The following is a 17,925-nucleotide window of genomic DNA, read 5'->3' as shown; positions in this document are numbered from 1 at the left end:
ACCTTTTTAAAAATAATTTTCTAAATCTACTAATTTCTTTCTAATTTTCATATAGGCTTATACCTGTGTAAATTTGCCAAATCAGCTCCTTGTTTAAAGGGGTTAAGGTAAGGTTACATTTTTTTCTCTTGACATTTTTTGTTTGTTTTTTTTTTTGTTTGTTTGCTTTTTTAAATCCCTGTTACACTATCCAAAAATCCAAGAATAGAAACGCCCCTGGGCGTTTACTTCGCCGGGGTGTCCTGCTATGAAGGGAAACACGCAATGCGGGTATATTTACGAGTTTAACGAGCATAGGTTTACATGAATATAAACTGGAAATGTGGTTATGGCTTGCGCCTAGGCTGAGAGGTCCTTGGTACATTTTCCAGGATGCGTTGGGTGGGTATGCGTCATTTTTCCTTCGAGTTTCTTTTTCGCCATGGTGAGTACATCAGTCAGGTTTTCCTTGTATTCCTGCAGAATCGGACCTGCTGCTTATAATGACCGACAAGTTCCTGTGGGGACAGGACTCCCCTGGATCCTGGACGTGACGTGCTCAGCATCATAATGGAGGCGAAAACAGGCTTCTTCCTGACTGTCCTCTTCACATTACTGTCCGGTAAGAGAATCACTGCTTCATTTTTAAATCTGTTGGCACAACGAGCTGTGTCAGGGAGGTTGATTGTTACATGAAACTAGTTGAAGTTGGAGTAACTAGTTACATGTAATCATGTAATTATACACGTAACATCTAATTATATTTCAGAATCAATGTAATTGTAATTAGTTACAGTTACTGAGAACAAAAACATGTGATTAATATACAGTTACTAACCCAATTGGGTTTTTTTATTATTACAAAGGGGTCATATTTATCTATACTAATCTACTCTTTTTTTATGTAGACACATAACATTAACTCTGTCGCTTTGCGTCTCTTGTCTGTGTAGGGATGCCTTCCTTTGGCATTGCCCATTTCTAGATATTTTTTAGTTGCCCTTCATTTGTTAGAAAAGTAATCAAAAAGTAGTCAAATGGAATAAGGTACTTTACTTTAATGAAATAATTAAAGTAGTTACATAACTTATTACACTCTACCAAGGTAACTGTAATCTGTAAACTGTTACATTTCAAAAGTAACCTTCCCAACACTCGTAACAGCTGAATTCAGACTATATGACGTGTTAAATTCTCAACATTCAAAATGTGGATCATCATTAACTAATCTTTATCTACTGTTATTTAATGTACACATGGACATATTAATAGCAGTAATTAGTGGCGGTTAGTTACTAAATCATTTACTCCAATGCTAAACTACCTTACTTACTCTACCAAATATTTTAGTGAACTGTTCTAAATTTTAGAGGGACGTGTTTAGTGTTTACCCAACTGAATTTAGGCCTATGTTACAGATGTATTTACCACTTACTTTTTAGTTTATAATTTACATAAAAGCATAGGTTTATAAGTTAAAATACATTATTAAAGGTAAAAATAAATGATACCAACTTCCCAAATCGGGTCCCTTGTCATGTTTGAGCTGTTAGCATTTTTTACCAGTCACCACCCCTCTTATCTTCTCAGATTGTTTATACTCAGATGTTTCACAAAAATACAAAAAAATTGTAATGATTTTTTTTCTATTTTTAAATTCCTTTGACCCTTTATTTGTGGGTTGAAGGTCAGGAACCACCAAACTAAACTACCTAACCTTATATAAAGAATGCTAATAAAACAAGCTCTACCTCAACCATTTACAACTGTAAAATAATATATGACTGTGTAATGTGTAAGCCTACTTAAATTTTGGATGTTAATATTTTGCTATTAAAACTTCTGTTGCTTTATCTAAGTACGAGTTTGAATTTATACTATTTTAAATTGTTGTAATGGTCCTTTCACCAAGGTCTTGAAACATCTTGAGAAGCACCAAAATTAGGTCCCTCAAATCAAAGAAGAAAAAAAAGGCTTAGAAAGCTTTAAAAAGTCTAGAAATCTTTTTCTTTTATTTACAAAGGTCTTGCATATTTATTCATACCTGCTGTAGACTATAACATTAGTTTGTATATTTCTGGATGTGGCAGTGAGCTGTGTGTGTGTATGTGTGTGTGTGTGTTTGTGTGTGTTTTGTTTTCTCAGCTGTTTGTTTGACTCCAGAAACTTAACAGGAGGGACTTTAAACTGATGGTCAGAACTAAATGAGGACTTAGTGCACAGGAAGTGTGATGACAATGAAATCATGGGACTAATTTAGCCATTAAGAAATAGTCATGTGTATGTCATAATTTTTATATCACATGAGCTCAGCATATATAGTGGTGAAGGAATGATGTCTAAAAAGCAGAAATTTTAATTCACAAGACTAACTAGCAATATTTCAGTGAGCATACAATAATGACAGTTTTTGAGACTTTTTTTATCAATTTCTACAAACAAGTTCATATCAGTTTTACAAAATATACTAAAATGTGTGACACTTGTTTGCAGGTGTGTGTCCCCGGAGACTCAGAGAGATAAATGTCAAGGTGGGTGAGATGGTGGCGCTGTACTGCCCTCGTGACAGAGGAAATAATGATGGTGTTGCTGAAGTGACCTGGAGCAGTTACACCTCCCAGGAGACTCATCTGACCAACATGTCATCAGCGCAGCAGAGGCAGATGGGCCTGCTGGTTCATGGAAGGAGTCTTGTGATTCTGAGTACCTCTGTGAAACAGCAGGGGAACTACTCATGCTCTCAGGGGTAAGAAATAAACAAACACACAGGCAGCATTTCTCTATTAGAAGGATTTTCCCAGAAACTACATTGAAAATGTTCCTGACTTGGGACAAGACTGTAAAAATGGCATAAATAGTTCAGACATGTAAACACATTTTACTCCAAAGGGATTATTTTGTGTAAGATCACTGGTGGACAAGATTTTACAATCTTATATTCCATTAGCAGTAAAATCTTACTGAACATAGAGTGTAGTTGCAGTATATATTTGCTATATTAGAAAATATTAGAGCTCATATTTTTAATGCAAAGTTTGTCCTGTTTTATGTTTATTGTCTAATCCAACATAATCAAACAGTAAAAAACAAACTGACATTGCCACTCTTAGAGCGACAGGGTGGGTTAAAAAGGGTCCTTATCCAGAGATTTGCCTCGTCATCCAGACAGTTTTGATGTTATTATGTTCTTTGCAGCACGAAGCCTTGCCAGCCACAAACCATATGCCACTAAAGGTTGTAATGTGCTGATGGCAGACATCTGTAGATCTTGACAAATGACACCAAAACCATCTGTATGTACAAATGACACCCTGGCTAAGAGGGAAATCTGGAATTTGGGGGATATATTTGCAGAAATATGATATAATATAGTACATTTTTTAAATAGGAAGGAAATCCAGGCACTCCAAGGGTGTGAAAAATGTGAAAAATGAAGAAGAATTTCATTAAATGGCCCTAATTGTAGATTTAGACACCACAGTTAGGGCTTTTTCAACTAATTCCTCCTTGATTTTCATGTTTTTCACACTTGTGGAGTGCCTGGATTTCCCTCCCGTTTAATCCTGTTGGTTCCTGTTTTCCATGAGCACTTGATACAAGTCTGTGACTTACATTTTATTTTAGTCTACAGAGCAACCCTTAATCTCTTTCTTTTTTATGATAAATATTTTCTGCAGTGTATAATCACCTGAAAATGAGAGTTGATGCATTGTAGTTACCTTACATTGAGTCATTTATATCTTATAGGGACCAGGTCCTCCTCCATGGAGATGGCCTTGTTGCACTGCCATCTACAGTAGCCCAGATTGGCCAAACCAAATCCTAGATAGGACCATTTGCATTTTCGCTTTGGCCACAATATTTAGCACGCCCTCTGAGACAAAGCGTAGGAAAAACATTGATTTATTTAATGTGAAACTGCTCAATTTTGCATTTTTATCGGAATAAATCCCCTGGTCTGTTTGTTTTGGAGATAAACAGCCCTCTGTGGGTAATTTGGCTCAGTAAAAACCTGGATCTGGATCTTGAGTTAGTAGAGAAAATAGGTGAGCTCACATTAGCAGGTGCTGGACTGGCAGCTTATCTCCTACATGCCAAACAGAACTGCAGAAACACTAATTTGTTACATAAAACTGCTTCATTCAGTGTTTTTACTGGTTTGAGGAAGAGACCTCTGTGGATAATTTGGCTCTCTGTAAAAACTCGCTGAACAATCTACACTAAAGAATCCTGGGAAAGTTTTAGCTGGTTGCATTCTGCAATCCTCACTGCCAGACACCACTAAATCCCTCTTAATGTTACACACTCATCATTAAAGCTGTCTTTACTTTCACATTCACAGCCTTTGCAAAATGTTTAAAATCTAAATGTGAAACTTTCGTATTAACTTTTTATTTATTGACATGACAGGAATGCCGGTAGGTCGTCCTGGTTCAGGCTGACAGTTTACACAACACAGACAGAAGAGAGTACCCAGTACCCTCAAACATGTTACACACAAGAGACCTGCACATTGTATTGCCCTGCTGTAAACATCCCAGCTGCAAATATCCCAAATATTACCGGCAATGGCATTGTTTGGCACAAGGTGTGTAAACTTTCAGTGCAAATTAAATTTGATTGTGTAAACTGCATCATGCACAATTTGTTGCAACATTTTTACTGGATTCATTTCAAGCTTTATAATTAAGATGTATATTCCATCTTGCAGGAGGGCGAGTCATGGTCAACAGATGGTTACCGCTCACGTGTGGAAAAGAAAGACCAGGGTGTTTACACCTGTACCAGATCTTACCTGTATTATGGTCAAATATATAACATGACCTTTACAGTGGAGCTTGATGTTCAACCAAAGAGTGAGAAAAAAGCATTTTTTCCCTCAATATGATTATCGTCATGGATTTTAATGCATTTGTGTGTGTGTGTGTGTGTGTGTGTGTGTGAGTGAGAGAGAGAGAGAGAGAGAGAGAGACATGTTTGTTTTGTTTTTGTTGCTCATAAAACCCGTCATAGACTTTAACACGTTTTTTTGGTTTTTTTTTATCAATTTGTTGCACAGAAGAATCCAGGCCATCAGTGATACTTTCACCAAGCAAAGGGGAAATATTTCTTGTTGATTTAGGTGAGTGAAACAGGTGTTTTTTTGTTTGTTTGTTTGTTTGTTTTTACAACAATATCAAATCAATCATTACAACAGAAAAAATACGGAACATTCAGGATTCATCTTAATGTAAACTGCTAAGACAGGACAACACATTAAGTATGCTTTAAAGGTCCAAAATTGCTAATCACAGAATGCTTCCTATACAAGTACTGACTGTCCAATAGAAATATAAAAAAAAACAGCAAATGTAAATGTAAATTCACATAATTATGTTGCAATTTGGAATTTAAGGCAAGCAGACTTCTGTGAGTTTCTGTCTTATTATGCAGATGCATTCACATACATACACTTGGCTATAACTTTAGAATGAACTAAAAATAAACTAAGTGTAAACTCTGTTTTTTCTAGGCTCAACAAAGGTGATTGATTGTGAAGCTGACATGTATTCAGACTTTGATGATGTGTTCTGGTATAGTGAGGAATCATTCATGGAGACCAACAACAGCTTTCCAGTTTTCTACAATTACACACGGTAACTATTTTACACACTTGTACCAGCTCTCACAATTAGCTTTGTAAGTAAAAATGTTATACATGCCCTCATATACACACCATAGTGTGCAAATAAAAATGGATGACATGACAGATCCCCAGAAGTAAAGCCACAATATCTCAAAGTCCCCCCGGTGGCTGTTCGCAGTGCAGGTCATAAACCCAGGGTTCCCACGGTCATGGATAATCTTTACATCAATGCGTGACGTTTTGTTTATATACGTTTCTTCATTTTCTCCCCATGTTTACTCTTTCCCTGTATGGCAGCTAGCTGAAATCATGTTTGTTTGTATTTTATTGTTTCTCACACTACACCTACAGTGTTGGTGAAACACATTTGGATGTTTATTCTCTTTGGTTGTGGCAACAAAAGCACATGGTTAGGAATAAACATCATGGTTTGATTTAACATCCACACGTTAAGTGAACAGCTGGCGGCGGGGTGAAAGTCTGATGTTTGTTGGAGCCACCCACCTCCCCTCCCGCCCACTCTATGAAGACTTTATAGCTTTTCATACCACAGTAGTTGCTGACTGTGCTGCAAACTGTTGCCGTCCAGTGGCTATCATCCCGCTGTGAAAAGAGCCCTGGTGCATCTGTGTCTGACGCCAAATCCACTGACAACATGACGGTATTTTACAAGTTGGGTTGTTGCCCGCTGCATTTAAAACTGACGTACCTGGTGTGTATCATACTGCTGCTAAAGATACCTCTTTGCGTCAGTGTTTGACGCTGACATCACTGACAAAGTGACATTGTTTGAGTTGTGAGTGAGAACCAGCTGGAAATCACTTCTGCTCAGACTCCAACTTCAAATGATTTTACCAAAACAAAATGGCAGTGGCAATATCTGGGATATTTTGGCTTCATTCTTGTTTGGTGTGGAGACAAGTTGTCCATCTGTGTGTACAGTCACACACAGATGTTATAGCTAACAGTTGTTCTTTTGCATTTTTCATTTTCCTTTCATTTTCTTTCCAGGGAAAGTCATGCTGGAAAAATAAAGATGACAGCATCTCTGGTCTTCAAAGAAGTGTCACAGGAGGATCTATCAAAAACGTACACCTGTAAACTTCAATCTGTGTCTCCACCTTCAAGCTCTGTCACCATCTCCTTGGCCCAAAAACATATTCAAGGTAAATGGATAGAGTTTTGGTTTTTTTTTTAACTTTGTTGCTACTGTATGTGTATTTTTCCAGTAATTCACTATTATAAAGCATGAACCAGGTCAGCTGATGACCCTGAGATCCATTTAGTTGCACTTGACAAACATCTCTAATCCGCACATGTTTAAATTATGGGGAAGTTTCATCTGGCATCTGCTTTTTAAAATTAATTATAATTTTACGTCTTTTGTATCCCTATAGCGTCACCCTCCCTCCCCCTGGCTCTCAGCATTCTTGGCATCGGGGTGCTGATTGTTGTAACAGTTGTTGTTTACTTAAAGACCCGACCTGCTGGGTGCCACACATGCTGAGGCAACAGAAGTGTCCAGATCTGGTTTGTTACCAAACACCTTACAGTTCCATGGCGAGGCTTGAGTCTGTGCCATGTGGAAAAGCATAAGCTCCATGCTACTCTCCTTTTCCCCCTGAGAGCATCTAAAATATTCTCAACCTGTAGCTCTTTACCTCAGATATTTACCCAGGAAAGCTGGTAAGCTATTTAGTCAAAATGAAACTACTGTCTCAATGTTTTTAGTAAATTACTTATTTATACTGCTATATTGAAGTGTATTTATATTAGATAGTATTATCATACTATCATTTAACAGAAATTATTCTTAACTTAATAATTCAGTAATTGTTTTAATATTTTAAATTATATGTTCTCCATCCCGGCCCTGCGATGGTCTGGCGAACTGTCCAGCGTGTACCCCGCCTTCCACCCAATGACAGCTGGGATTGGCTCCATCCCCCCCGTACCCTTACGAGGGCAAGCGGCTACAGAAAATGACTGACTGACTGACTGAATGTTTTCCATCCCTATTTATAACAGAAATCATTTTTAACTTAATAATTCAATAATTGTTTTAATGTTGTTTATTATATGTTCTCTATCCCTATTTATAACAAAATCATTTTTAACTTAATAATTCAGTAATTGTTTTAATATTTTTAATAATATGTTCTCCATCCCCTCGCTTCCTCACCATTGTAATTTATTTCCCCCACCACTCAATATATCATCAAAACAGTGTGCAACGATTCCCCCTCCTGGTGAGCCCCAGTACTGCAGCTCTCCCGTCTCTACCAGCACATGCTCAGCTTTTCACAGCACTCATCTGAATTTGACTTCACTACATTACAACCCCTGAGCATATTTTCAGTGCGCACATTTTTACTCAATTTTACTTTTTTTATTTCTCAAGTTGTTACTATTGATTTTTAATTTCAAAATGAAACAAGCTCATTAGCCTACATAAAATCTATAAACTACATGTAGACTATGGTAACCACAATAAGCTATAATGAAATGAAGACTTGATTGACATATCCCAGTATTTTATGAAAACATAATTTTCCAATCTTTTTTATACATATGTTGAAGAAATGCCTGAACACGTGAAATTGTAAATATAAGGTGTTCAAACTTAGACCACAGTTTTTTTCAGTTTGATTTTTTTTTTTTAGCCCTGAGCACAGTGTCTCAACAGACCATCTGCACCATCTTAAGTGTCCTGGAGAGGACACTTCCCCAAATTTGGGGAAAATTCACTCCCTGTAGATTTTACAGAATTGTACTTGTCATGTTCAGGTCGGGCTCTAAAACATTTGATAGATTGTCAGGAGACAATTAAATAAGTTCAAGGATGGGAGGTGCCGTGTAAAGTGACATTAAAAATATAAGGTGTTCAAAGCAACAATTTTTTGTCCCAACTGACCAAGGGAGGCATATTTTTGGCAAATGCACTCCTTTTTAAGGTTTAAGGTTTAAAAATTATGAAAAAATAAGCTGTTCTTGGACACGGAGGCGTGTCTGCTGAATATTATCTTTAAAATCATGCAACATAATTATTATAATTATAAAAATATTATATTATATTATGTTATATTATATTATATTATAAAACGTTTTGTTATGGCCATTTCCTTGTTTGTTGTTTTTAGCTTCTTTTTCATTAAAAAAATATATATTTTCAGGTACTTTTATTGTTATTTTTATTTTATTTTTTTTCTAATTTCTTGCTTCAACAAATAACAAAATTGTGCCTTTCACTTTTGGGTTGGGCTTAAAAAACTTGATAAGTTATTAAAAGATATGTGTATCTGTTTAGGATTTAAAACTAATTTCATTACTGTTCAAGTACACAGTGAGTAATAGAGGGTTGTTTTTGTGTCGTTACAAAAATGTCCAAAATAACAGAGCTGTCACCTACTGCAGGTTATGAGTGGAAATATGTGAGCCTGGTTTTTAAAGGGAAACTTCACTGATTTTCCACTCAAAATCAGATAGTGGCTGTGGAGAAGCTTCGTCAGTGAAAAGATTCTCATGAGCACAATATCACAGTTACACCTTGAGGAAATTTCATCCAATTTGGCACAAATGCCTACTTTGACTCATTGAATAACTGATAATATTTTGATTAAAATTGTTTTGAAGAATCCAAGTGTTGATTATGACAAAAATTCACACAAACATCTAATAGGATAAACTGATGCCATTTTAAATCAAAAAGGATCAACTTCACTGTAACACCATAATGTTTTCAGGGCATTACTTAACACCATATCTCTGGAACATATCACCAAAAATTAAGAGGGGCGTTTGCACTGCGGTTACAACATTACGCTCTTCCTTAAGTTTCATATATCATCACTGCATGCGGTCTAACATGTTTGAGGAAATGTTGAACTCAGCAGAGCTGCATGTGGAGACCGTGTAGCCAGAAAATGATTCTGACAGCGCTCGAAAGTGTTTGTTGTGCAGTGCTACAGGATATGATGGTGAAAGTACTGCTGCTCCATCTGTGTTTCCTCTTTGCATCATTTCAAGGTAAGACAACGATGTAGAAGGGTGAACATTCAATGATATACTGTATGTTGTCTGAAGATGATGAATGGATGATGAATGGATGGATGGATAGATAGATAGATAGATAGATAGATAGATATTCATGTGCACTTTATTTTATTGTTGCAACTGGTAAAGGTGGGATTTATCTTACTTAAAACACAGCTGGGAACCTTCTGAGTTTGTCTTATTTTAACCCTAAGATAAAAGGCTATATCATAATTTATTTTGTGATTGAAATTTTTTAATGAAATGAATCTGCAAAATAACTACTCACTAAAACTATGAAAGAAATGTTGTGGAGAAAAAAGTACAATATTTGGAGCAGAAGTATAGTAGAATATGAATATGAAGTAGCAGAAAATGGAAGTATTTATTTAAATAAATACCCCAAAATTGTACTTAAGTGGAGTATTTGAGATTATGTACTTGACTGACAAAACCAATGAAAGTTAACAATTTATTTTCGTAATCTTACCGCCCCAAATTATAAAAGTAACATGGACTGTTTCCATATTGCATTGTGGCATGCAGGTCATAGACATTAACCATTATGAAAATATTACATTATCTAACATTTTAAATGATATGCCACATCCCTCTCTGTTTCCTTTTAATGCACTTGTGCTGACTTTGACAAGCATGACACATTTTCCATCACTCTCAAATCACTGGCTACCAAAAAAATTAGGATGTGGGTAAGAACTTGTTAATGGTCGCAGCCGCCCAAGTGCATGCTGTTTCACAAGTGGGATCCAAATGAAACTGTTTCAGCTTTGTATAAATAGCATGTCTACATCTTACTTCCAGTCATGGGGCTCTCAATGTTTCTTATCAGCCTTAAATATATCAACAGCATTGAAAATCTAGGACAGGACAATTTGAAAATTAAGATTTATTGGATGTAAAGAAAGCAGTAATCCTACTAATCAATGTAATGTGTGGGAATTTTGCAGAAACTGTCATGAACTATGGTAGGGTTAGTCAGCTTGTGTTACCACTTCTGCAAAATGACAGAAGGTCATGGGCGAGTAGCAGCAGCCCTTGCATCAGTTGTACACAGGGGCGTTTATAGGGTTTGAGGACATTCGGGGCTCAGTCTGTACCTCTGTCAGGGGGTGTGGAGGATCCTGGCTATTTGTTTTTATTTATATTTTTTTTATGAACAAGCTATATTTTGATGCTTTTTGTGCTCTCTGGCACCTTATTTGAAAAAAAAGTACAAAAAAACTGAATCAAATTATTTTCTATCGTAATTTAGAAAATGTTTTGGGGGACCACATGGCACCCGGGCCACAAGTAGACTATCACTGAACTTCGGTTTTATAACAGAAGCCTTATAAGTAATACAATAATAAAATAATACTAAAATGCAAAATTTGATGATGTGCAAACACAAGGATTTTTTGAGACTTTTTCTCAATTTCTACAAACAAGTTCATGTCAGTTTTATAAAATGTACTAAAAATTTGTGACACTTGTTTGCAGGTGTGTGTCCCCAGACACTCAGAGCGATAAATGTCAAGGCGGGTGAGATGGTGGCACTGTACTGCCCATGCGGCAGAGGAACTAACATTGGTGATGCTGAAGTGACCTGGAGCAGTTACACCTCCCAGGAGACTCATCTGTCCAACATGTCATCAGCGCAGCAGAGGCAGATGGGCCTGCTGGTTCATGGAAGGAGTCTTGTTGTTTTCAATGCTTCTGTAAAACATGAGGGGAATTACACATGTTCTCATGGGTAAAGTCCAGTCCAGTCAGTCCTACAATGATCCTGACTTTCTTTTTTATATCCTACAAGTAGTATCTTGAATTTTTGTTTCCCTCACATACTTTATCTTCCAAAATGTTTAGGCTTTGTATGCATGTGTGGCAAGAGAAATACTTCACGTGAATTAGTCATGCCTTGTTAAGTTGAATTTGTGAAGAGAACCTTGTTTTTCTTGCATGCCTCCACAGAAAATGATATATTATTGAACTATCGATTAATTTGGGAATACATTAAAAGACAGCAAAACATTTCTGAAGCAGAAAATTAAGGCTTTTGTCAACCATGTCATCATGATGTACGCTTATAATGACGTAATTGCACTAAGTTATATGTGGTGCAAAAACACATAGTGACGGAAGTCACAATGCCTTGGCACTCTGCTCATAAAATTAGAATATCTCAAAAACTAAATATATATGCTTTCACTAATTTATGGAGTGTTAAGAATTAACCTTTTTTTCTGTAGTCATTGTGTCAAGGTTAACACATAAGCTGAAATACCACTTTTCAATTGTAGTCCACAAAATGTAAACACATTGCCAAAGAACACAAAGAAATAAAACATATTCCAAGGATAAACAGAAATGGCACTTAAGAATAAAATCTCTGTGCCAATGATTCAATGTACCTTAAAATCTAATTTTTTTCACAAACTTAACATGTTCACAAGTTACTTGCGATCCTTTCAGAGTGGACCTGCAACCCACTTTTGGACTACGGCCAAACAGTTGGGAACCACTGCTTTAAAGCCTCCTTTCACATTCATAGTGAGTGGTTGTGATTAAAAGGTAATGTGAAACCTATAAAGTAACTTTTCTTTTCATTTATTGACATGACAGGAATGCCGGTAGGTCGTCCTGGTTCAGGCTGACAGTTTACACAACACAGAAGGAAAAGAGTACCCAGTACCTTCAACCATGTAATACACAAGAGGCCTGCACATTGTATTGCCCTGCTGTAAACATTCCAGCTGCAAATATCCCGAATATTACCAGCAATGGCATTGTTTGGCACAAGGTATGTAAACATGGCCGAACTTTCAGTACAAATTAAATTTGATTATGTAATTGATGAAACTGCATCATGCACAATTTGTTGCAACATTTTTACTGGATTCATTTCGAGCTTTATAATTAAGATGTATATCCCATCTTGCAGGAGGGCGAGTCATGGTCAACAGATGGTTACCGCTCACGTGTGGAAAAGAAAGACCAGGGTGTTTACACCTGTACCAGATCTTACCTGTATTACGGTCAAATATATAACATGACCTTTACAGTGGAGCTTGATGTTCAACCAAAGAGTGAGAAAAAAGCTTTTTTCTTTATTGATATGTTTATCTTTATGTGTTCATAAAAACAAAAATGTAAAGCATTTTCTCCCTTTTTTGCACACAGAAAAAACTGAAAAACCTGGGAGCATCACTTCACCAAAAGAGGGGGAACGATTCCCTGTAGATCTGGGTGAGCTTCATTGTAGCATCAATACAAACAGTTGGATATAAATACAAGCATTTACTATCTTTATAAATGACTACTTGTGTAAACATGGCTTTTTTCTAGGCGCACCAAAGGTGATAGATTGCGAAGCCGTCATCCACTCAGACAGTGATGAGGTTTTCTGGCACAGTGGGGAATCAGTTGTGGAAAGGAACAGCAGCTTTCCAGTTTACTACAATGTCACACGGTAAAGATTTTACACAGCCATACCAGCTCTTACAACCAATTTTGGAATTAATGTTTAACATGACCACACACACACATATAACTGTTTTTCTTTCTCAATTTCCTTTTCAGAGAAGACAATGCTGGGGAAATAAAGATAACAGTATCTCTAGTCTTCAGAAACATGTCAAAAGATGATCTATCAAAAAATTACACCTGTAAACTTCAATCTGATTCTGAAATGATCAGACCAAAGCAAGTCACCATCACCTTGGCGCAAAAACGTATGCAAGATGGATTTACTTAAGTTTTCTATCAAGTTTTTGAGTGGAACTGCAACTAACCATTGTCATTTTTATGCCGTAGCCAGAGGCATTATGTTTTCAGTTTGTCCGTCCGTCTGTCTCATTCTCATGGATGCAATATCTCACAAACACCTTGATGAATTTGCCTCATATTTGACACAAACCTCCCCTTGGTTTAAACAATGAAGTGATTAGATTTTGGGGGTCAAAGGTCAGTGTCACTGTGACCATGTCTGTCCCATTCTTATAAAAAGAGATCTCTTTAGAACACCTTAAATCAATTATTTTCAAATTTGGCACCAAAAGCTCACTTGGACTTAAGATTGAACTGATTCAATGTTGGTGGTCAAAGGTCAAGGTCACTGTGACTGTGTCTGTCTGTTTCTGTGAACACAATATTTTGATAACACTTTAGGAAAATTCTTCACATTTGACACAAATATCCACTTGGACTGAAGAATGACCTGTTTCGAATTCGATGGCCCAAATGACAAGTTCAAGGTCCCTGTGACCTCACAAACCATGTTTTTTACCATAACTCAAGAATTCTCACGCTAATTATGAGCAAATGTCACAGAAATGTACATTGTACTGCTGAAGAGATTACATTTATATCCAAAAGGTCAAAGGTCAACTTCATTGTTACATCATAATGTTCTGCAAAAACACTTCTCCAACTATTACTCAGTGTCATATCTCGGGAACAGAAGGGGAGATAATTGATCAGATTTTGAATTGGTGACCCTAATGTTGAGTGTCCACCTTCAAACTGTGCTGGTTGTGTAGATCTTCTGTGCTGCTGAGGGAAAAGATGGGTGTGAAGCATCCATTTTTTCACAGATATGGATTTAAACTATAAGAGAGACTTGACTGCTGCTTGGAGGCATACAATCACAGGGCAGTAACAATGGTAATGGTAATAATAATGGTAACTAATTCATTGTTTAGTTTAGTTTAAAAAAATGTCAGGAAAGCCTGAACATATTTTTTGTCAGTCTATTCACAGATTAAATGACTTATAATTTCAGAGTTAAATTTGAGCTCACTTTCATTCGCACATTCAAGTGTCATTTTTTCAGTCTTTTACTGTTAATGAATGTTTCAATTAGTAATAAATGTATTCTCTCCCTACATTTTCCTACAGCTCGCCATTCTAACCTGCCACAGTTTCTTGGCTTTGCTGGTATTTTTGTGGTGATGGTTTTGACAGAAGTTATCTATGTGAGGTTCAAAATTGACATCACCCTGTTCCTAAGAGACACTCTTGGCTGCCATAGCCGCACCTCAGGTGGGAGTCATGTTTTCGGTTCACCACTAGTATATTTTTAAAGGAACACTTCACCTGCAAAATGGCCATTTGTTTGTTAGTTACTCACTGTGTGTGACCTTGAATTTGTGTCGAAAACATTGATTTTCTTGCATGTCTTCCTCATAAATTAAACTAAACAGGGACCATGGTTAACTACAGAGAAACTATATTGTACTGAACTATACTAGCCTCTAGTTCACGTTGTAGAGTGTAAGCCCCGTATAGGCTGAGTGCTGTGAAGTAGCCCATGCTCAGTTTCATGCCATGGCTCTTGCATGTAATCTGTCTCTCCCCATTCCTGTCTATGCAACTGTTCTATCAATACTGGCAAAGACTGCCATAAATAATATTTAAAAAATCTATATTCAAACATCTGTTTACAAAATCTCATACAACTTGTGCAATACCATCCAAGTCTCATTTATCCAGTCGTATGCTCAGTATTTCCCAAACAGATGCAGTTTCGCTAAAACATTTTTGATTTCAAACATCAGTAATGGTCCCGTGCACAACCAAATAATGTGCATAGGAACATGCATGCATTTTAAGGCTCAGACACACCAAACCAACATCAAAGAACAAGTGGCGATGAAGGTCAACTACGCATCGCCTCTTGTAACATGCGTCTTGGCCAAAAAGTTGCACTTGAACACACAGCAAAGACTACAGCCAACTAGCAAGTACATTCTGTGCCTGCATGAAAGGAAATGACTCTCAGTTCCAGCAAACAATAAGAGTCTGGATTCATCATTAAGGCAATTAGGCAATTTCCCCTCGGGGATCAATAAAGTATTTCTGATTCTGATTCTGATAAAAAAGGAAAACCAGCAGACCAACAAGACAGATGTATGGCAAGTTTGTTTAGATCTCATGCCCTCTTGCCTTGAGCCGTTTGCTTTCATCACCTCTGTTTCTCCTCTTGTGCGCTGAGCTGTACTGATATTCAGAGTGATATCTCTCCCGATGTCTCCGCTGGCTCTGACTAATGTTGGTGGTGCAAGACTCATAGAGTGAAAGATGCTCCATGACAACCCAACGCTGACCAGTGACGGACTGTTGGCTTGGTTTGTCAGGACTCTTAACTCTGCTCAAGCGGAGCTCAAGTGCACATGCATGTTAAGGTACACTTGAAGTGTGCTTCCCATCATTGGAAATGTTTCAAATCATAATGTTTTAGCAAAAAAAAAAAGCATGTGTTTGGGTAATACTGACCATACAACTGGATAAATGAGACTTTATACTTTATGTATACTGATATTATATTGCAGAAGTTGTGTGAGGGTTTGTAAAATAATGTTTTGATATAGTTAATACAATAATATAGTTAAGCATGGTCCCAGTTTACATCAGTTCATGAAGAATGAGGCATTTGTGGCTGAAGTATTTGTTTAAGTGGAAAATATCTTCTTTCTTCTGACTTAACACAATGTGACAGTACTGGCAAAACTTTTTTTGTTTTTTTGTCGTTTGCTTAGATGGAAAGAGCTATGATGCCTTTTTGATGTATTACAAGAGCGACACAGACGCAGGACTCAATGCTTGTGACAGAAAATGGCTGGAGAGTGTTTTAGAAGAAAAGTTTGGTTACAGTCTCTGTCTTTATGATCGTGACGTCTCACTGGGGACAGGTATGTATTTAACATGTACTCTGCAGAGATTTGACCTAAAAATATTAATGAACTCATATTAAATGTGGACTCTGATTGATTGCAGCTGTAGCAGACGCAGTGTTGGACAGCGTAGAGCAAAGTCGCACCGTGATTTTAGTTCCCGCCTCTCCAGATCCAGGTCCGGGGTCTGGCCTGCTGAGTGCCATCCATGCAGCTCTTGTGGAGCGGCAGACTCGCTTGATTTTCATCAAAACTGAGGGAACAGAAGTGTTACGATCTGGTTCATTACAAGAGGCCTTGCAGCTTCTTAGCGAGGCTGGAGACCGTGTCACTTGGAAAGGCACGAGCTTCATGCCGCCCTCCTCCTCCTTTTGGAAGCAGCTACGTTATTACCTACCTGCCCCGCAGCGCTCACCAAAAATAAGCCTTTTCCCTCAGACAGTCTAGGATGTTACTTTATGGTGAAAAGTTTGGCTAAGTCAGAATGAATAGCTCATATGCTTAAATATAGATTGTTCCACTATTATTTGTGCAAGGAGATATTTGTGTGTACATATTTAATCTGTAAGTATAAAACAACTTTCACAAATACAAAAGCGTTTTGTAAAAATGTTTGCAAAACTATTTTGCAAATATAAAGATTGAAATATAGAGAGAAATAAGAGATTGCACAATTTAAAATTTTTTTTTAAAAGACTCAGTGTTCAGAAAAAGCAAATCTCCGAGTGCAGAATTGAAATTCACCAATAAAAAGTAGTCCTAAATATTAAAAAGTTGTGACTACTGGGAAGATTTATTTATTTATTTATTTATTAAATGTATACACTGATATCATTTTATTTGTCTAATTTGTTTTTGTATATGCAGATCTGTTCTATACTTACAAAATAGTTTTGTGAGTTTGATATTTTTATTTATGGAAAGTTTTATATATTTATAGTTACGCAGTGATTGTTGATCTGGTCACACAAATAATATTGAGATAAATCTATCTCCATATTGCATTAATAATTGTATTCTACAAATTTCGAGTTTCGAAAATATATATTTTTAGGCAAAGACATTACTGGCATGTCAAAGACAGAATTAATTTGTCATCATTAATGAGTCAGAATTAATTTTGTATAATTTAACTTTAGTGTTTTAATGTTGAATGAACCAACTTACATTGTTGAATTACCCTCGCTTTGTTTCCTTTTTCGTATGGCAGCTGATGCAAGCAGTTCTCCCTATCAGCTGCAAAGAAATCAAATTCGAAATAAACTAGTACATCAGTCTATACACAGCTGACAAATGCAGAAATGTAAAACAAGTGTTTTCCCATCACAGTTGAGGTGTTTCTTTTTAATATTTTCTGATTAATCAAAATGACTTTCATATCTTGGTGGCGTAAATGGATTTTTTTACTTTATTATTATTATTTTCGGCCATACAACTATGTACTGTGGGAAACAAAAACATACATTTGTGTTAATATCTGTACTGCCACTGTCATGCTGATCTTTCTTATTCATTTCCTCTATCACTGCAGGTATTGTATCTTCAAATGTGTTACTGTGAAGCCCAGGGTCAAAATATATATTCGAAGTGTATTTCAAATAAATTGCTTGGTGGAAG

The 17,925-nt window shown here is 36.7% G+C and overlaps 2 protein-coding genes across 2 annotated transcripts; both read left to right on the top strand.

Moving 5' to 3' along the window:
• Positions 1–186: 186 nt before the first annotated feature.
• Positions 187–8,781, top strand: LOC121947919 (interleukin-1 receptor type 2-like). The gene is made up of 9 exons (XM_042493118.2): positions 187–381; positions 463–601; positions 2,473–2,725; positions 4,390–4,567; positions 4,691–4,835; positions 5,039–5,101; positions 5,492–5,615; positions 6,617–6,771; positions 7,003–8,781. The coding sequence occupies exons 2-9, from the start codon at positions 550–552 to the stop codon at positions 7,110–7,112; spliced, it is 1,080 nt and encodes a 359-aa protein (XP_042349052.2). The 5' UTR covers positions 187–381; positions 463–549; the 3' UTR covers positions 7,113–8,781.
• Positions 8,782–8,914: 133 nt separating this feature from the next.
• Positions 8,915–16,989, top strand: LOC121944830 (interleukin-18 receptor 1-like). The gene is made up of 10 exons (XM_042488749.2): positions 8,915–9,631; positions 11,138–11,390; positions 12,260–12,437; positions 12,579–12,723; positions 12,818–12,883; positions 12,983–13,106; positions 13,217–13,368; positions 14,534–14,677; positions 16,174–16,326; positions 16,412–16,989. The coding sequence occupies exons 1-10, from the start codon at positions 9,505–9,507 to the stop codon at positions 16,753–16,755; spliced, it is 1,686 nt and encodes a 561-aa protein (XP_042344683.2). The 5' UTR covers positions 8,915–9,504; the 3' UTR covers positions 16,756–16,989.
• Positions 16,990–17,925: the final 936 nt, after the last annotated feature.

This window comes from Plectropomus leopardus, chromosome 1 (genome assembly GCF_026936395.1).
Source record: "Plectropomus leopardus strain MGB_pleo_1.0 chromosome 1, ASM2693639v1, whole genome shotgun sequence".
Lineage (NCBI taxonomy): Eukaryota > Metazoa > Chordata > Actinopteri > Perciformes > Serranidae > Plectropomus > Plectropomus leopardus.
This window is presented reverse-complemented; position numbering and strand designations above follow the sequence as displayed.

Coding starts and splice junctions, on each gene's coding strand:
- LOC121947919 (XM_042493118.2), top strand. CDS start 550: ATGGAGGCGAAAACAGGCTTCTTCCTGACTGTCCTCTTCACATTACTG. Junction 2,726..4,389: donor AACTACTCATGCTCTCAGGG/GTAAGAAATAAA, acceptor TTGACATGACAG/GAATGCCGGTAGGTCGTCCT. Junction 6,772..7,002: donor GGCCCAAAAACATATTCAAG/GTAAATGGATAG, acceptor GTATCCCTATAG/CGTCACCCTCCCTCCCCCTG.
- LOC121944830 (XM_042488749.2), top strand. CDS start 9,505: ATGTGGAGACCGTGTAGCCAGAAAATGATTCTGACAGCGCTCGAAAGT. Junction 13,369..14,533: donor CATCACCTTGGCGCAAAAAC/GTATGCAAGATG, acceptor ATTTTCCTACAG/CTCGCCATTCTAACCTGCCA. Junction 16,327..16,411: donor TGACGTCTCACTGGGGACAG/GTATGTATTTAA, acceptor GATTGATTGCAG/CTGTAGCAGACGCAGTGTTG.